This window comes from Gobio gobio (assembly GCF_949357685.1).
Source record: "Gobio gobio genome assembly, chromosome: 7".
NCBI lineage: Eukaryota > Metazoa > Chordata > Actinopteri > Cypriniformes > Gobionidae > Gobio > Gobio gobio.
Window position 1 is genome coordinate 47,248,738 of NC_137103.1, and position 21,728 is coordinate 47,270,465.

Consider the following 21,728-nt stretch of genomic DNA (forward strand, 5'->3'; position numbering starts at 1 on the left):
TGGATGTCACTCCCTGTGTTAAATGTAGTGTTTGGTGACTGAGACCTTGCTTATAGAAATGTTTAATATTTTAAAGAATATCAGTGCACCACTGAGTTAGGAATGTGTGAAAGAATAACCAGGTCATGTGTGGTTTATGGGAATGTTATGTTCTCATCCAGATGTTGCAGTGGGAGCTTTCCTGTCAGACTCAGCTGTGGTGTTCAGGTAAAAACAGCAGAATTTTCACTCAAACTTGCTTTGGTAACTTTAAGGCTTTAAGATTTGGCATTTGCTATGGGAATTAGTTTCAATTTGTTTAAGCTAAATGTATTATATTTTCAGTTGATATTAAATCTATCTATCTATCTATCTATCTATCTATCTATCTATCTATCTATCTATCTATCTATCTATCTATCTATCTATCTATCTATCTATCTATCTATCTATCTGTCTATCTGTCTATCTGTCTGTCTGTCTGTCTGTCTGTCTGTCTGTCTGTCTGTCTGTCTGTCTGTCTGTCTGTCTGTCTGTCAACTAGCACCTGCCATCCCTATATACTGTATATGCAAACTGTTGACCTGACAATTAACCCAGTAACTCTGGTTGTTGCAGGACACGTCCAGTGGTGAAAGTGGATGCTTTCATATCGTTGCCTGACAGCTTGAACCGTTCCATTGCCCAGTGTTTTGACAATGGTCTCCCTGCCGTGTGCATCAATGTTACGGTGTGCTTTAGAGTCGGAGGGAAACAAATCCCAGGAAAAATAGGTAAGAGCGCAATATTCCATCAGATATACTCTTATGTTAATCTTAATTTGAAAGGTGTTTTGAAGACAGTACTCATGATTTACAATCCCCTGCAAAATCCACAACATCTGTATAACAGACTGATGCAAGATCCTTTGCAGCTTCATGCAGTGCTATCTGACTTTTTTAGTTGCGAAAATGTCCTCTGATATTTTGAGCTCCCCACACGTGTTCTTAGAATTGAGTACACAGAGTTCAAGGATGAATGTTTTGGGCTCGAGCTCTTTGTTTGCGAGCGGCTGTGTGTTGGCTCGTCTTATCAGCACGTGCTGAATGCAGTGGAAGTTCCGTGTTTCAGACCTCTTTCCCTGCTCTTTATCGCTGCCTCACATCCCCTCTTTTGTTGTGGCGGTTAGAGGGCTCAGGGTGTGTGTCAAGGTCTGCCTTCACTGATAGAGACAGACTAACTGAACACATAGTAAACAACAGAGCCATGCTAATTGACACATATTAATGATCTTGAAACTGATACGAAGTAGCGATGGTTGAAATCTGCCACCCAGAGGTTTTGCTATACTGTTTATACCACTGTAGATCGATACAGAACTGCTCTGCGTTATTTGCATGTGTGAGAATAAAGTGTCCCAGACAAGTCAAGATTGAGAAGAACTGTTGTAAGGCACAACACCTCATGGAGTTTAGTTGTTTTCAATCTCAACCAATAAGAATTCAAAGTCAAAACTATCCATTTCATAATAGTAATTGTACTATTTTTACCCTGATGCCACCTTATAATTGACTTGTAATTAACCTTTTAATTTGCATTCATTAAAGAGAACATTTATTACATGAGATACCTTTCATTTGTAAAGGATTTATTTGACTGGATTTTCCAAAATAGGTGATAACTAATGTTAACTTTTTGTTGAATTTGCAGAAAACTATTTTGTGATGTATTGTGATATACACAATTTTAGAGTTTTAGAGCAGGCCATGTTTAGAGCAGGTCATAGTGCCGAAACTGCACTTTTACGAGTTACCAATGATTTATTGATGGCAGAGGATGCTGGTGAATGTTCTGTTTTAGTTCTATTAGATTTGACCGCAGCCTTTGATACAGTAGACCATTCGATTTTAATTAAAACGTTAAAAACATGGGTGAAAGGCATTGGATTGGTTTGTATCTAATTTGTCAAACAGGACATTTGTAGTGTCAGTAGGAGATGAAGGTTCCCAACGTTCTGAACTTATATGTGTTCAGCAGGGTTCACTTTTAGGACCAATCTTGTTCTCAATTTACATGCTGCCATTAGGTGCTGTAATCAGAAAACATAATATACATTTTCATTGTTATGCAGATGACCTACAGTTATACTTATCATTGAGTTCTAATGATCTGAATAGTCGGGATGTCCTTCAAGCTTGCTTAACTGACATAAAAAAATTGGATGGCCTTACATTTTCTGCAGTTAAATACAGAAAAAACTGAAGTTGTGATAATTGGTCAGAGCTTAAGGAAAAATCAGATTGAGCTTGCTCTAAATGGGTTTTTTCCAAATATTAAGCAGGTAGTAATACTTGGGTGTTTATTTTGATTCTAATTAAAAGAAGCTGATTTAGTCCTGTTTTTATCAGTTAAGAAACATTTCCAAGGTGAGGCAGTTTTTAAATTTTAATGATACAGAGAAGCTTATTCATGCTTTTATTTCCTCCCGTCTTGATTATTGTAATGCTTTGTTTTCATCTTTGAACAATCGCACTTTATCTTGTTTACAATTAGTGCAAAATGCTGCAGCCAGATTACTGACACAAAAAAGATATCTCATCATATTACACCTGTTTTAGCTTCTTTACATTGGTTACCTGTTTATTCAAGGGTTGATTTTAAGATTTTATTGTTGACATATAAAGCATTAAATGGTTTGGCACCTATATATTTAACTGAGCTCCTGAGACCTTATGAAGCAGGGAGATATCTGAGGTCATCTTTTAACAAGCTGCTGGATGTTCCAAGAACTTCCAAGAACCAATTGATATTAGAACATCTGAATGCGTGTCTGTTTTTAAATGTTGTCTGAAAACTTACCTGTCTAGACGTGCTTTTAGTGTTCAGTGATGTCCTTGTGTAGTTTGGGTTTGATACCTTATATTATATTTTGTTTCATCATGTATCGTGTATAACTCTTCATTATGGATTTCAATTATTGTTTTTATTGTAATTGTTGTGTAAAGCACTTTGTGCATTGTAGTGTTAAAAGTGCCATATAAATACAATTTTACTTACTTACACTTCTGATCAAAAGATTAGGGTCAGTAAGATAATTTATTGAAATAAATTACTTCCTTTTATTCAGTACTGATGCATTAGATTGATTAAAACAGTGAAGATATTTTGTTAAAAAAAAGTTTTATATTTCAAATAAATCAGCATATTAGAATGATTTCAGATTTTTCAAAATCTTACCAACCCCAAACAGTTTGAATGGTAGTGTATACCCTTTAATTTATTTTTCAGAATCGTACAAACCCACTGCAGTTGCATCATAAAACCCTAGGGGTTTCGCTGAAAGAATGCAACAAGATTCTGAATTGTTCTGAAGACTGTTAAGTGGTTGTGATTTTAACATGTTGTCTCATGCTAACTTTGTCTCTGAACATCATACTCTTTTTTGTGCAGAACTGAAGTACAACCTAACAGCTGACATTCACCACAAAGAGGGCTTCCCTTCTCGGTTTTATTTCAGTGGAAATGGAACATCCAATGTCACAGCGGGCAGAGTCAATGCCAAGCATGAGCAGCTCACCTGCACCCCCCACCAGGCCTTCATGAAGGTGCGAGACTCTGTTTATGTTTATTATATTTGTTGGGGGATGTTACTTTTAACGCAGATTAGAGTATCACATCATTGCTTTACTGTACATAGACTGTACAAGGCAGTGGTACTATACTTCACTTCAGCTTTTTGTCATATTTAAAGTTATAAAAGTGTATGCATTACACTGACACTATAATTATTATCATCTGACACTGACACTGTTTTAGACACTACTTTTATATTTTTATATTTTCAATTTTCATTTCAATTATAGTTTGTTTTAGAAATTGTATATGCATTTGTCCTTTTTATTATCATTTAATTATTATTATTTGTATTATTATTAGTTCTAATTTATTTTAATTTCAGTTGTAGTTTTATTCATTTTAGTACTTCAACTTAACTTAAATTTCAAATTTTAATCTATTATTTATATTTTATTTAGTGCTGTCAATAGATTAAAAAAAGAATGAATCGCATATTTTTATGTAATTAATCACAATTAATCGTGCTTAATCGCACATAACATTAACATTTTTATTATAATTATATTTTTTTATTGTATAATGTCACATTGAAATGTAGAAACAGCATAAAGATGTATATTTTAAATATTTGCTTAATGGCATCTCTTTACTAAGTACTATTAATACTGCTACTGATTTTTTTCCATTTCAGGTGAAGAAATTAGTAATTATAGCCATTCAACATTACAGTCATCTTTAACATTGAATAGGCTTCTAAAAATATTTAATAACTTTTAATTTAAGTGGAGTTCACATAAACCTATTATAATAAAAGTCACATTTAGTTGTGTCTTTAATATATCAGGGCTCATCGCTAAGGATTTTTTTCCTACAGGCCCAGTCAGGCCGGTTCTGATTTTTTACCTGCTCTGCCAAAATAAATGGATTAATCCTTATTAAAGCTACAAAAGTTATTCAGTCAAGAGCTGTGAGTTATTTTATCTTTGTCTTTTGTTGTTTGTTTAACATTAATGTTAAGATGGCAGCTATATTAGGCTGCTGTCACTTTAAGACCTGACATACATTATGAGGATCTGACACACATTCGATGTTCTCATAACTCTTTACGGTCATTTAAGACTTTTTAGCTTGTTTAAGACTATGCTTACGAAGATACTCATCAATGACGGGCATTTCAACATAATTTTGTGTGTTTCTGTCCGTTCAAGCACAAAAGAGAACTCAATGCGGTACTGGGTGAGTGAGGACCGAAGAAAGTAGCTTCAGAGTTTTTAATGCACGACGTGGAGGCAAAGAACCACTTGACGTGAAGCGGAGTGTACTCAAACCGTTTAATGCACAGCTAGCCGTGGATTATCCTGCTCATACCATGGTCATTTGCCAACATTGACAACTTTAAAGCTGCTATTGATGTTTGCAGCACAATATTTGACCAGAAGGGTAAAACTGACAGTTACTTTCATCAGTTACAGCTTGTTAAATCTAGCATTCTGCCCGCTTTGAATCAGACACAGAGATAAAGTAGTGCATAAGATTACATTTATTTGAATGAATGAATGAATGAATGAATGAATGAATGAATGAATGAATGAATGAATGAATGAATGAATGAATGAATGAATGAATGAGAGCATTTATTTGAATACATTTTTGAGAGAGAGAGATGAGAGTTGCGTGTGTGAATTACCTGTTCAGCGTATCTCTATTAGCAACGAAACTGTGAGTTTAATTACTTCAAAACCAGCCATGTATCCCTCTCGTTGAAATATTTCATTTGAATCGTGCAACATTATCTTAATGTATATGTTTTTATTGTCATTAATCCCTCACCCTCATGTCGATCCCAACCTCAAAGACCTTAGAGAAGAAGAAAAATATCTTAATTTGTGTTCCGAAGATGAACAAAGGTCTTACGGGTTTGGAACGACATGAGGGTGAGTAATAATGACAGAATTAAAAATTTTGAGTGAACTAACCCTTTAACTTAAAGGACCGTGTAATGCCGTTTTCCGTACAGTAGCCTATATAAATGCTTGCACCCTCACCTTTTAATCATGCAATGCGTCAAATGTTTCTTTGTTTCATAATATAAGATTAATGTTGGGAAACTTAAACTTGTAGATAAAGTACCCTATTTGAGATTGATTATATATGAATACATCACAAAAACCCTGTGCTCTAAAGGCACTGCCATTTAATAGAGGATGAAGCGAAAGGTGTTTTACACTCTGTGATAAAGGCCTATTACATACCTAATTTAAATATTTTGCAGGAAACATAAATCTGATCAGTTATCCAGATGGTGACCACTTGATGTGAACAAATGAACGCGCTGTGTCCTGATTGACGAGCCGATCTGCTTGATCGGATCACGGTGATCGCATGTTTATGCCAAGTGTAAACACAGCCAGAATAAGTTACCTCTAGAGTAATTATTTCTGATAACAAGCAAACTAAATAACAAGTAAATTACATTAGACGCTGCTCTCGTATGCAGTCAGACTGGATATTTATGAAGCCTTCGAGGCTTTTTGGAGAGTCGCAGACACTGTTTTTGCGCAGGTGTCATGTGCGTTAATATGTATACCATGTTATCCAAGAATAGTAAGTCAAAATTGTGTTTCTACTGAGTAGTGCGCCATACTATCCACTAGCCAGACAGATAAACAAACATAGACAGGCACATAACCGTGGCAACACGCGTGCGTCTGATGAAACCGTCTATAGTTAATAAACAAAGTAGACTTGTGTGTCTTTGACTTGCAACACTGGCAAGTGTTTTACTGGCATTTGGTCATAGAGTATGAAAGTACCATACAGAAAATCACTTAGGTGCTGCAGAAAGCTCTTCCAACGTTTCAGCGTATGGATGATATGTGCTTTGTGACATTTTCTTTTTTCACCCGCACATGTGCTTTATAGACTTGAACACTCAATATGAAAATGCTGACTCAGAGTCAGGCCTGTGGACTTCACAGCTGTGATTTGCCCACGTCACTCTGCTCTTCATGCTCGAGTTAATCAGCCTCTCCGAAAGGCCCAGGTGGTGTGACTCTCTCTAGGTTCACAGCGTGCCTCCACGCAGGAGGCCGGGATGATAAAGAGGCTCATATAGATAGTTTGTTGGAGTCGATAGCAGGTTGTCTCTGTTGGAGAACAAGAGGAAGAGCCAGGCAGGACAGCATGGGGGAGGATGGTACAGATAGAAAGAGACCTAGACAGTTGATAAAGTACGGATAGATGGCTCCATGAGTATGAGTGAATGTTCCAGGTGTTTGCTGGGCCCCTCTGGACGCCTCTCCCTCTGTCTTTTGCTGTAATCAGGGCCATCTGATCCAGCTCATGTTTTACACAGTAATTAATGGAGGCGCATGTATGACTGCGCTGTTATTAATGGCCGCTGATGGAGACGATGGCCATAAACAAGTGTGATTATCTGTCAGAGGCAAACCCAAACAAGGAGGCTGCTACATTTGAGGTATTTTTAGGGCTTAATTAATGGGCAATAAGAGTAACGAATGGAACATGTAGCAGATGTGGCGGACATCTTGTGCTGTGTTTTAGGAAGGTGACAGAGGTGCTTGTCGGCCACTTATCTTTTGTGAAGTCTGTGTAAGTGTTGTATCTGAGCTTACAGTATACATATCTGTTATTCTCTTTAAAGGGGTGGTAAAGCACATTCTTTTGAAGGCTTGATTGTGTTTGTGGGGTGCACTGTAACATGTGTTCATGCTTCGTTTTAAAAAAAATTGCATTTTTCATATATTTTACCTTTATTCTACACTGCTCTGTCCCTCCTTGTAAAACGGTCTGATGGTTTCCGGGTTCTATGAAGCCAGTTCCTCAAAAATACGCGATGGGCTCAGATTGGTTAGCTGGCCCAGTGTGTTGTGATTCGCTAACCGCAGTGCACGTTTATCGGAAACACCACGCCCCTTACCTGGAGGCTGTGCTTTGGTCAGTATTAGAAACAATGGCGTCAGTAAAACCATACCAATCTGAGCCCGAATCAGACCCAGAACATTTTAGTGAAGATGATCGAGCAGAACCTGTTCAGTCCTCAAGAGTAAAGACTGCAGATCTATAGTGATCGCTACTGAATGGCACTTTTGTATTTTTAGAACGATTATAGCCAAATATCTGTGGCAAGAACTATTAACCCAAAACGAACACTAAACACTGGCTTTACTAGTAAGTTATCCAAATCACACACAGAACCATGTTTAGCATGCCTGTAGATAAATAATACATAAAAGCTCTAATCAAAGAATCATTTACACTAATGCCAAGTTCGCTGTTGAGATTTTAACGTTAGTGTTTGTAACGTTAGGTGTTCGTCGGATAACGTTAAGTATGAATGAGCATTTAACAGACTGGTTTGCAGAACAGCGTTGTCATCTGTTTACTTCCTTGCTACAACGTACAATTAACCTATTACAGGAAAACACATCGACAGAAAATAAATCAGACTTACAGGTTGTGGCCCGTAAACAGCTTCTGTTTGTAAATCCAGCTTTCAGGACAAGCCGTGGTGCAAATCCTGCATTGAACTCGCGAAGATTGTGGATGTTTTCCTCCGTGAAATGTGCAGCGGGAGCCCCGTGCGCGTCGTGCATCCACGCACTGGCAGTATGTGTCTCGCGCAGCCGACGTTGTGCGAATCCTGCATTGAACTTGCGAAGATTGTGGATGTTTTCCTCCGTGAAATGTGCAGCGGGAGGCGCGCCCGTCGCGCATGATTCACACTGGCAGTGTTTGTCTCGCTGAACCGCTCATGAATTGCAACGGACGAATATTGTCCATTATGTCACATTTTCCAGTCTTATCCTCCGACCCTGTCTGTCTCATGCTTTATGATGGGCAGCATATAGCTGAGATCTGTTCCCCTCTGTCTCAAACACACATGCATATAACATGCTGTATGTTAAACGCCCATCCCCAGACCTGCAATCCGGATGAAAATAACAGTGTTTCGTCGGCATTGCAGCAACACCACTCCTGCCTATACCAATATACCACAACAACAGCGATACAAAATGGCCTCACCTCCCCTTATTTAATATTCACGGAGGAGGGGTTTATGTAAATATTGAGGCTGGTGATGTCACCAACCCTGGAGGAATGTCTGTAGTCGCCTACCGGCCATTTGCTGTAGTCCTTAGAAATGGATTTCTTTAAAAGCAAATATCTCCCTTTGCTTTAAACTTTGAACGTTGTAACTTTGCAGATGTTGTTTATGCTCAAGCAGCAACATTACACGCTAGCTAAAGTTAGAATAGTGAAATCATGGTTTACCACCCCTTTAAAAAACTCATCTCATCTCGATGAGCTCAGTGTTGGTGTATTTCCTATTGAAACAGGAAGTTTGGGTGAACGAATGGCTTGTTCCTTTTTTTTGACATATTCTTTGTTTACACAAAAGCTAGACAGCAGCAGGTGATTTTCCTATTTTAATATATTTTAACATGTAATTTATTCCTGTGATGTCAAAGCTACAGTTTCAGCATCATTACTCCAGTCCTAAGTGTCACATGATCCTTCAGAAATCATTCTAATATGCTGATTTGGTGCTCAATAAACATTTTTGTATCAATGATGAAAACAGATATAATGTATGCTCTGTATCACAATTACGTTTGTCTTGTCTTCACCTGTTCTCGTTTATCCCTGATTAGTTGATCAACTCCACCTGTGTCTAACTAGTTCCCTCCATTACCTTGTGTATTTATACTCCCTGTTCTGTTCAGTCCTTTGTCGGTTATTGTTTGTCTACACATGCTTGTGTTAACGTGTCCTGAACTCTCTCTGCATGTTATTGCGATTTAAAGACGTTTTATGTTACCCTCATCTCCTTCGTCGAGCGCTTTCTACAGCCAGATTGTAACACTCTGTGATTTTACGTGGCCTACCACTTTGTGGCTGAGTTGCTGTTGCTTCCTCTTTGTTATAATACCACTAACAGTTGACCGTGGAATATTTAGTTGTGAGGAAATTTCACGAATGAATTTAATGCACAGGTGGCAACCTATCACGGGACCACGCTTGAATTCACTGAGCTCCTGAGAGCGGCCCATTCTTTCACAAATGTTTGTATAAGCATCTGTATGGGATCAGTTTCCCGCCAAATTTATTGCAGTCACGCATAAAAAAATAATAAGCATGAATCAAAATTTTAAAAGCACATGTGAAAATATAACGCACAAAACTGAAAAATCAATGCAAAATTAACCAGAATCACAAACAACGCAGTCACGGAAATAAAAATAATAAGCGCAAATCAAATATTTAAACAAGTTTAAAATTATATTGCTCAAAACTGAATCATGAATTCAAAATTATCCAAATCGCTCACAAAATCATGTTTTCTGCTCTTATTTTAATTTTTTGCATGTCCGTGCTCTTTTCTCCTTTGCTCTTGTTTCCACATTCTGTGCTTGCGGTTTCAAATGTTGCAGTTCAAGTTTCATGTAAATTAGGGGCGGGTCTTAGCATCACCATTGGTCCACTAGTTTTAGATTGACAGCTCATCCTCAAGCCAATCAATTGAAGAGAGAAGTTGACGTCACTCCAATGCGACTCATGCCGCAGTTCAGCCAGCCGTTGAGCTATAGCTATACGAGTATAACGTGTTCTATATCTGCAAGGAAATACATTATTGTATTGTTATAAATATAATCTTAGGACTCTCTCCTTTTGTATGATAGACGTTTTAGGGGGGTTTCCTGACAATTAAAGCAGTAAAATGAACATGATCAGGACTGGGTGCTTAAAGCTTGGCTGTGAGCGAAACGCTTTCACTATCCGTGCGTCACTATGCACGGATGGGCTTTTATTTTATCCGCAACCTTATCACAAAATCCGTCGGCCCCAACGTTTTTTGACCAATGTTCAAAGCTGCACCCACCCGCCATCCGCTGATTGTAGCTAAAGCCTTGTTGGGCGATGCTGACGCCAGCAATCGTAATGCAAGGGACTGGCCTACATTAAACCTTTAACTAAAATAGTTATTGAGCTGTTTACACTGTCATATACAATAAAAGAGCCTGCACAGCGACAGGAAAGGAAAATAACGCAAAAAACCTGCCTACCATAGCCTATAGAGCATTTGACTGAAGGAGCTCATGCACCGCTCACTGGTAAAACGACGTGCGCTCAAATCCTGCTCCAACATGACATTTCTCTGTACTGTAGCCTACTTTACTTGTTTTAGTTTCATATGTTTAAATATTATAATGTTATTTTTTTCATTTCATTTAGCCTACGTTGATTATGAAATATTATTATGATATATGTGAGAAAACATGGGGGACAGAAATGATTTCGTTTTGTATAAATTGTTTCTTCATTTTAATCAACGTTTTGTCAACCAATTTCGAGGATTTAATAAATAATAAGCAAATATAGCAGACAATGGCATGGAGGCACCAGCGCAGCACGAACGGCTTAAATTAACAACTAGGAAAAATTAAAGCAGTAAAATTAACATTATCACTTACTGACGCTTGACTTACACTTACTGCAGCCTGTTGAGCTATAATGCGTTCGCTATCACCAGTGGTGGAAGTAATAGGCTACAAATAACCAGAGACATATTGACTTTAGTAAAAGTAGAAGTACCACAATGACAACCCTACTTAAGTAAAAGAGTACCTAATTTGAAAAGTAGCCTACTTGCATGACAATTTATTCTATTAATGTCTATTCTAATAATTTTAAAAAGTTTAATTAATTTAGTTTTGGGTTAATGTAATTGTGCTTACCATCTGTGGCCCAGTTTGCAGAAAGAGCGGTAATTTTCCTCCAGAGCGACTTTCTGAAGATTTATTTAATTTCTGAAGCTCATTCCGCTCGCAGCACCCTAAACCCAGAAAGCCCTTTGTGACATGCGCTGGTTCGAATATAGGCTATCTGAAATAGCTAGGACTGCCCCCAACTAAAAAATAAAAATAAAATAAAAATTCTAGTAGCCTATTCTTCATTCATTTAAGTCGTTGTTCACACAGCGCTGGCGCCTGTCATTGTCGACTTACTCTGCTATATTTGCTTATTGTTTATTAAATCCAGGCAAATGGTTGATAAAACATTGATTAAAATTAAGATACAATTTATTTAAAACGAAATTCACTGAAAAGAAAGGCTTTCAACAAAACAAAACTTGTTTTGTCAAAAAAAAGTTGTGTCAAAATCAGTTCTGTCCCCCATGTCTTCTGACACATTGCGCATCTTATCCTGTTCACTTTCATAATCAACATAGATTAAATAAATAAAATTTTTTATAATATTTGAACATATGTGTTCTCGTTGTGCTTCATCGAGTTTTGATGTGTTTTATAGATGCAATAATGTTATTCATATGTGGTTACATTCCATTCCACCACTGGCTGTGAAAAATATTTCTTTGGAATGAGAGTGGCACTAACCAACTATTTGGGGTCATGATTAACCCCTCTAAAATGTTGATTGTGTAAATTGATATATTTAATATATTCATGATTAAATATATTTCCTTGCACAAACAGTGGGCCTTAGAGATGCGCGGTGGGTGGTTACAGCCGCGGACTCCGCGGATCGGGCGGATGACGTGACGAAAAATGATATTTTAATATTTTAAATTCGGGCGGGTGGTTCAACCATTCAAATTAATAATAAATAAAAACATATAGGCCTACATTGTTAAATATTGTTGCAGCGCCTGGTAGGCCACTAAGCAAACCTGCAAGGGAGCCCGTACAATGCCTGGGTTTTGTTTCGATATTAGTTATATCTTAAAACAGCCAGTCATTGTAGTCACTCAGGGAATAGGCATTTAAAAGAGAGAACGCAAGAGCTAAACTTATACAAATTCAATAACATCCACAGCAGAAGTGGAGGTGCTGCAAATTTGAGTTAATTTACATGTATTTATTTTTAGCATTTAGTAATTTATTTGTTGGGGAGAGCGGGGCACAACCTAACGCTTTTTGACTTTCCCAGTTTGTGTAAATCCACTTAGGGTTCAGAGTAGGCTATTTATTTTTTCCCCACATTAATTGCACACATGTCTAGTACAATTATGTGGTGTTGTTTCATTAATACAGTGTTTACTTTTTTCTTGATTTACCCCGAAAGAATGGAAGTGAAATGTGACAACATGCCCCATAGGTGGGGCACAATGTAACATGACCAAATAACTTCTTAAAATGATCAAAAAAATATACAAGACAAACTAAAATATTTTGTCAACAAAATACAATTATTAACTTTTTAAAATAAAATAATGGCATTTTTTAATCATTAAAAATATAAGCATTTTTGAGTTTGACTATAAACACATCGCTAAATACAGCTATACAGCATAATTCAAAACATAATAATAATTAATAATTTCTGAACATTAACTCTCAGACATTATTCACCCTTTTCTCATTCTCAAAAGAATTCATAAAAGTATATAATATATGGCATACTTCTAATAGGGGCTCATTGTAACGCAGTGTTAACACACACCCCATCTGCAACTGGATTTAAATCTTGGCTCGTGTCTTCTGCTGTTAGATCAGCATTAAAGAACAATAGCAACTGTTAAATAACAGATAAGATTAAAATAATATCGGATTTGTCTTATTTTAAATAAACACAAAAAAACAGAGATGAAAACTAAACTTAAGTAAGAAATGTACTTTTGCTATGGTTAAAAACATGTTCAGTAATATCTTCCAGAAATTTATTAATTTTGGCGCTATTTTTTCTCTAAATAATGTTGATATGGCAACTAGTAAATACACCAAGTTTTGTAATTCTGGCATGTGTAGAAAGGGTTAAAACATGCGCGTTACAACTAACCCGCATTAGGTTCTGCTCCCCTACACTTTACATGGCCATTAAAAAAAGGCTTAATATTTATATGTTGAATTATGTTTTTAAAACATACATGAGGTCATATTGTGACCGTTGCGGTGTGCATACAGAATAACTGAGCAGTAATATTTCCTATATATATATATATATATATATATATATATATATATATATATATATATATATATATATATATATATATATATATATATATATATATATATATATATGAAATATATATAGCTAGGGCTGCCCCCAGCTAAAGTTTTTTTTCCTAGTTGTTAATTTAAGCCGTTCGTGCTTGCGCTGGTGCCTCCATGCCATTGTCTGCTATATTTGCTTATTATTTATTAAATCCTCGAAATTGGTTGACAAAACGTTGATTAAAATGAAGAAACAATTTATACAAAACGAAATCATTTCTGTCCCCCATGTTTTCTCACATATATCATAATAATATTTCATAATCAACGTAGGCTAAATGAAATGAAAAAAATAACATTATAATATTTAAACATATGAAACTAAAACAAGTAAAGTAGGCTACAGTACAGAGAAATGTCATGTTGGAGCAGGATTTGAGCGCACGTCGTTTTACCAGTGAGCGGTGCATGAGCTCCTTCAGTCAAATGCTCTATAGGCTATGGTAGGCAGGTTTTTTGCGTTATTTTCCTTTCCTGTCGCTGTGCAGGCTCTTTTATTGTATATGACAGTGTAAACAGCTCAATAACTATTTTAGTTAAAGGTTTAATGTAGGCCAGTCCCTTGCATTACGATTGCTGGCGTCAGCATCGCCCAACAAGGCTTTAGCTACAATCAGCGGATGGCGGGTGGGTGCAGCTTTGAACATTGGTCAAAAAACGTTGGGGCCGACGGATATTGTGATAAGGTTGCGGATAAAATAAAAGCCCATCCGTGCATAGTGACGCACGGATAGTGAAAGCGTTTCGCTCACAGCCAAGCTTTAAGCACCCAGTCCTGATCATGTTCATTTTACTGCTTTAATTGTCAGGAAACCCCCCTAAAACGTCTATCATACAAAAGGAGAGAGTCCTAAGATTATATTTATAACAATACAATAATGTATTTCCTTGCAGATATAGAACACGTTATACTCGTATATAGCTCAACAGCGGCTGGCTGAACTGCGGCATGAGTCGCATTGGAGTGACGTCAACTTCTCTCTTCAATTGATTGGCTTGAGGATGAGCTGTCAATCTAAAACTAGTGGACCAATGGTGATGCTAAGACCCGCCCCTAATTTACATGAAACTTGAACTGCAACATTTGAAACCGCAAGCACAGAATGTGGAAACAAGAGCAAAGGAGAAAAGAGCACGGACATGCAAAAAATTAAAATAAGAGCAGAAAACATGATTTTGTGAGCGATTTGGATAATTTTGAATTCATGATTCAGTTTTGAGCAATATAATTTTAAACTTGTTTAAATATTTGATTTGCGCTTATTATTTTTATTTCCGTGACTGCGTTGTTTGTGATTCTGGTTAATTTTGCATTAATTTTTCAGTTTTGTGCGTTATATTTTCACATGTGCTTTTAAAATTTTGATTCATGCTTATTATTTTTTTATGCGTGACTGCAATAAATTTGGCGGGAAACTGATCCCATACATCTGCATGGTGCTAGGTTCTTATTTTATACACCTGTGGCCATGGAAGTGATTGGAACACCTGAATTCAGTTATGTGGAGAGGTGTCCCAATACGTTTGGCAATATAGTGTATATATATATTCTGGTTACTTTAGCTTGATATTAATATGAGAATGACAGAAAGGCGTATACCATTTACATTTATGCATTTGGCGGATGTTTTTATCCACATTGCATTCAAGGTATATTTTTGATCAGTTAATCTGTAAAGTGCTGTTTTAGTGGAGCAAAGTTTAAGTGCAGTCCTTTATCTCAATCAATGTAATGGGTTTGATTTCCAAAGAATGCATGAACTGGTGGAATGTATAGGGGAGCGCGGGGCACAACCTAACGCGGGGTTAGTTGTTACACACGTGGTTTAACACTTTCCACACATGCCAGGATGACGAAACTTAGTGCATTCACTAGTTGCCATATCAACATTATTTAGAGAAAAAATTGCATCAAAATTAAAATTTTGGAGATATCACTGACCATTTATTTAACCATAGCAAAAGTAATTTTCTTACTTAAGTTTCTCTTTCATTAGCCTGGATGCCAGCCGAACTTAGCCCCGCCCACAACATTTTTACTCGGGCAGTTCGGTCTGGACTTGATCGGTAGAGAAGTAATTATGCCCGAACAGAAACTGTTCGGACCAATGAAATTGTCAGGGCGGGCTTTAGACGATGATGGACAGATGATCAACAGTAACGTAATCATCCACGTCATCAAAGGCGCTTGGGTTGAGTTTGTTCTAATCCTAAACAGAGAACTTGTTCGTATATGCATTCACCTTTACTATTTCTCTCAGAAATGATGATCGTGTTGGTAAGTAAACTCTGTGTATCCTTTTTTTTACAACACCGGCAAAGATCGTTTACACTCTATTTTTCTTCTAACGTTAGGCTACTTACTCCAGCGTGCGTGCAGGTACAGGGTTGCCAAGTTTTTACAACAAAACCCGCCCACTTGCTAACGTTCCTCAGAACTAGCCAAAAACAAGCCCAATAGCTTTCCAGGGGGGGTTCTCCGGGAAAAAGGGCATTTGGGGGGTAAAATGTGTTATTTTGGCAGGGCTGGCAGCTAAAAATCGCATTCCTGGGTCTATATATCACATAATTGGGGTCGCTTCAACCCGCGGACATGGCAACACAGTGCAGTTGAGTTCTGTTGACATTTGATAACTAACGTTATGCTTCGCTCCGTTGCTCTGATTGGTTGTAGGTCTATCCAATTGAGGTCTTTCCTGGTTCGGTTGAAACACGCCCCATAATCACAGCCCAACGGAGCAGTATCAGACTCATATTCTGACTAGAATTGAGTATGACGACGTCAGGCTACTCTTTCATCTCTTTTTTTGTGTTTATTTAAAATAAGACAAATCTGATATTATTGTAATCTTATATCTGTTATTTAACAGTTTATATAGTTCTTAATTCTGATCTAACCAACAGAAGACATGAGCCGTGGTTTAAATCACAGTTGTGCAGATGGGGTTTGTTGTAACACTGCGTTACAATGAGCCCCTATTAGAAATATGGCATTATATTCTATACTTTTATGAATTCTATTGAGAAACCATGAGAAAAAGGTGAATAAAGACTTAGAGTCAATGTTCAGAAATGCTTAATTATTATTATTTAACTATGCTGTATAACTGTGTTTTGAGGTGTGTTTGGTGTCAAACTCATAAATTTGTATATTTTTAATGATTAAAAAATGCCATTATTTTATTTTAAAAAGTTAATAATTTTATTTTATTGACAAAATATTTTAGTTTGTTTTGGATTTTTTTATTTTATTAGATCAGATAACATTTTAAGCTGTCATATGTTAATATTACAATGGACCCCACACATGGGGCATGTTGTCACACTTCCATTCTTTCAGGGGAAATCAAGAAAAAAGTATACGCTGTATAAATTAAACAAAACCACATAATTGTACTAGACGTGTGAAATGAATGTGGGGAAAAATAAATACAAACTGAGAAAATCAAAAAGCGTTAGGTTGTGCCCCGCTCTCCCCTACTCTGAATGCAATGTTAGGCGCTTTGGATAAAATTGTCTGCCAAATGCATAAATGTAAATGTAAGTTTCACACTGAAAAAGAAACCACCACAAAAGTAGGATTTAGACATCTTTACAGCCCTAATAGCAAGTGTTTATATATTGAACTACTCATACTATTTGGCAAACATTAATTTCCCTTTTATCCTGCTAGTTTTCCATTGTAAATGCATTACAGAAATTTTTTTTTTCACAAACTAAGGGACGAGTTCATATTATTTGCTGTGGTAATCAAGTTTGAGTTGCATTTAACTCCTCTCCACTTTTTAAAGTGCTGTGGTCTTACAAATTTGTTGTGACATTTGTGTCATTGAGAGTTGCAACTGAGACAGGCCTGATTTTTAAAATGGAGTGCCACTTTCAGTTCTTGTTTTGAGCAAAATTAACTTGCTGAATAAAGGTGTGAAGTAAACACCCAGTCTTTCTCATGCTCATGATTAAGCCATCTACAGGTTTGAAATGTCAGTTGTCCGCCTATGAGTTTAGACACGCCAGTGACAAACTATGTGTGCGCGCACATTCGTGTATAACCGAATTCAGTGACTACATTCTGAGCAAAGGACACAAGTTCACAGCGGTGACTTTGAGTTTAGCCTTTGCTGCAGAAATTAGCGTCTCTCAGAGGCTGTTGTTGTGGATGGAGTCCAGCTCATTTACACTGGCCATGGAAGAGGCTTCCAAAACCACGGTCACACACCTCCCCTGCAGCTAAATACAGGCCCCAGAGACCCCACAGGACAACTCCCAACCACTGAGTTCCCAATTAGAGACAGCCATCACAGCTGACAGAGCAAACCTTACCTGCATTAATTATCTGCACTGAGGTGAGGAAAATTAAGATGGGAGAAATATAAAAAAGTCGAGCCAAAATCAAACACCACATACACTAGCGTTCACAGATTTGGGGTCGGCAAGATTTTGTAATGTTTTTGAACGTCTCACCAAGGCTGCATTTATTTGATCACAAATAGAGTAAAAACTGTAATATTGTGAACGTTTTCTATGTTGATATATTTTAAAATGTAATTTATTCCTGTGATGGAAAAGCTGAATTTTCAGCATCATTACACCAGTCTTCAGTGTCACATGATCCTCCAGAAATCATTCTAATATGCTGATTTGTTCTAGAAAAAATGTATTATTAATGTTCAAAACAGTTGTGCTGTTTAGGCCTACTATTTTTGTTGAATCCGTGATAGTTTTTTTCAGGATTATTTAATGAATTAGAAAGTTGTGAACACTTAAAAAAAAAAAAAAGTAAAATTATAAAATGTTTTGTTTTATGAATATGTTATATGTATATGTTAAATGTAAGGAACAATTGACGACAGGCTGTTGAATTATTTTTAAAAAATGCACACCCGAGGTAGTAATGCGGCCACCACCTCGAGTGTGCATTATTTTTCAATAATTCAGTGGCCTGGAGTCAATTATTCCGCTTATACTATGATTATCACACCTTAAAACATTGTTCAGATGATGTATATTTCAAGACATTTGTTTAGTGTTTGTCCCTTAAAGGAGCACGGTGAAATTTGGGGACTTTAGCTTATTCACCGTATCCCCCAGAGTTAGATAAGTCCATACATACCATCCTCATCTCCATGCGTGCCATAACTCTGTCTGACGCACACACCGCTAGCCTAGCTTAGCACAAAGACTGGAGGTAAACGGCTCCAGCTAGCCTACTGCTCAATAAGTGACAAAATAACACCAACATTTTCCTATTTACATGTTGTGATGTGTATAGTTACATCGTGTACTAAGACCGACGGAAAATTAAAAGTTGTGATTTTATAGAACGATATGGCTAGGATCTATACTCTCATTCCTGCGTAATAATCAATTAACTTTGCTGCCGTACCATTGGTACAGCAGGCACAATGATATTACGCAGCACCTGAAAATAGTCCCCAGCACCCTCCCTGTGCAAGCAGGTTGTCACGTTGGTTATGTTGAAGGAAGTCAGCCTATTTTCAGGCGCTGCGTAATATCATTGCGCCGCTGCACTCATGGTACGGCAGCAAAGTTCATGGATTATTACGCAGGAATGAGAGTATAGTTCCTAGCCATATCAGTCTAGAAAATCACAACTTATCATTTTCCGACGGTCTTAGTACACGATGTAACCATACACATCACAACATTTTAATAGGAAAATGTTGGCATTATTTTGTCACTTATTGAGCAGTAGGCTAGATGGAGCCATTTACCTCCAGTCGTTGTGCTAAGCTAGGCTAGCGGTGGGTGCGTCAGACAGAGTTATGGCACGCACGGAGATGAGGATGGCATGTATGGACTTATCTAACTCTGGGGGATACGGTGAATAAGCTAAAGTCCCAAAAAGTCAGCACGTTCCTTTAAAACGCTCCTGTGTGAGGGACTAATTTCTTACGCATCTCATCCCAAGCCTCGGTTGCTAATTCCAAAACATCATGTTGCAGTAATTAATGGAGAGAGAGAGAGAGAGAGAGAGAGAGAGAGAGAGAGAGAGAGAGAGAGAGAGAGAGAGAGAGAGAGAGAGAGAGAGAGATAGATTAAGTGTGTGTCCGTACTGTATGTGTGTGCGTTTGAGTGGGAGGGAGAGCGGGAGAAAGAGAGTTTGTCGTTTTTATCCTGTTGTTATTTATTGGCTTTGTCAGTGTCGCTGTGGGTTTTGGTTCTTTTGCTGTTGTAGGCTGTAAGGACCTTTGAAATAACTGAAATCATTTCAGCGATATGGAACTGTAATGCAGTCAATACCTGCCTGGAACTACTTTAGCCGTGCGTTTCCCTGAAAATAATTGCGCCTTAGAGCGTTCGCCAACCAATCAGATTCAAGCATTCAACAGCCCCGTAGTATAATACCAATTAAATGCATCCTTGCTGAATAAAAGTAATAATTTCATGGTAACACTTTAATTTAGGGTCCAATTCTCACTATTAACTAGTTGCTTATTAGCATGCATATTACTTATATATTGGCTGTTTATTAGTACTTATAAACAGCATATTAATGCCTTATTCTGCATAACCTTATTCTACATCCCATAACCCTACCCAATACTTAAACTTAACAACTAGCTTACTAATAATTAATAAGCAGTAATTAGAAGTTTATCGAGGCACAAGTCGTAGTTAATAGTTAGTTAACTTTATAATGAGAATTGGACCCTAAACAAAAGAGTGACCAATTTTCTATTTCTCTTGTATGCAGAAAGATTTCCGTGATATCTTCACACCCATCCATTTTGAGGTGAAATATGAACTTGGAGAGCACCGTGTGGCACAGAGGGACTCAAGGGGCATGCCTTCTCTCAAACCCATTCTGCAACAGAAGGATGAACAGGCCAATGTCGTGAAAAACAAGGTCAGTTTTTCTTTTACATCTCTGTTGTGTTATTGTGGTTTATTACTGTGGCCACTTTATTAACCTCAGCGTAGATCACAATGTGTCCTGATCTGAAATCTTTCTTTTTGTAGACCGTCTTCGCCAGATATTGCGCCTTGGAAAACTGCTCAACCAACCTTCAGGTTTCTGCTCATCTGGTTTTACCCCAGTAAGTTATCTCCGCGTAACCTATGCTAACTGAACGAATCTCATGGAAGTCATTAAGAAATGTCTGTTTCATATTACACCACAAAATCAAATGGAAAAAACAAATGTCTAAAGAAAATGAAGCTGGTTTTATGACGACTTAGATTTTGTGTATTGTCACGTTATTTTCCTGGCAAATACACGTTTCCCTCCCAAATCCTTTCTGTATTGCAGGAAAAAAAATCTTAATCTGATTACTTTATGTAAATCATACATAAAATTGTGTTTTTTTTAATACATTATGGAAGAATTTTACTAAATGTAACAATACAAGATTATTTGTATTACTGTATTCAGTAAAAATTACATTACATTTTTTTGCATTATGGCAATGATGATTTTGGAGAAATGTGTTTGATTTATACAACAAAACGTAATCTTAATAATCCTAGAATGCGCCTCATTAACATAAAAAAAAAAGAATTTCTTATTTATTTCTTTTTATTTTGGTAAAATCTGATCAGGATATTTATTCATGATTTACCCAAAAGTATTTTTTCACAGAGAGTGACATTTTTTGTCAATGACTGATATCAATCTTGTATAATATCAGCTATAGGGAGTGATGTCGTATGTGTATGTTGTTAAACATTTTAAGAATGCTACAGACATCTAAATATTGTAGATGTGCTGGTGCTGTTCGTGACTAACAGGAGGGTTTTTGAGATTATCTGCTCTCCTCATGAATACACCCATTAAAGCAGCAAGCACAGTAGCCAAAGCTTTATATTGAGGCATTTTATGCATCACATTTCTTGGACTCACCCAATTGAGGCGAAAGCGTGAGTGTGCACATTAGCATTTTGGATCATGTTTGCAGCCGTATGCAAACTAATTTATGGACCCCCCTCACCCATTGGTGATAATACATGATCTGATTATTCATAAGGTGTGTGTGTGTGCGTGTGTGTGTGTGCGTGTGTGTGTGTGTGTGTGTGTGTGTGTGTGTGTGTGTGTGTGTGTGTGTGTGTGTGTGTGTGTGTGTGTGTGTGTGTGTGTGTGTGTGTGTGTGTGTGTGTGTGTGTGTGTGTGTGTGTGTGTGTGTGTGTGTGTGTGTG

At 37.1% G+C, this 21,728-nt stretch overlaps 1 protein-coding gene across 1 annotated transcript in view; it reads left to right on the forward strand.

Moving 5' to 3' along the window:
* Nucleotides 1–21,728, forward strand: part of itga4 (integrin alpha 4) — a 56,782-nt gene that overhangs the window by 26,877 nt on the left and 8,177 nt on the right. Inside the window, exons 13-17 of the mRNA XM_079821407.1 lie at nt 162–207; nt 598–752; nt 3,409–3,563; nt 20,290–20,442; nt 20,556–20,632. Coding sequence (XP_079677533.1) covers nt 162–207; nt 598–752; nt 3,409–3,563; nt 20,290–20,442; nt 20,556–20,632 — 586 coding nt within the window. The remainder of the gene's footprint in view (nt 1–161; nt 208–597; nt 753–3,408; nt 3,564–20,289; nt 20,443–20,555; nt 20,633–21,728) is intronic.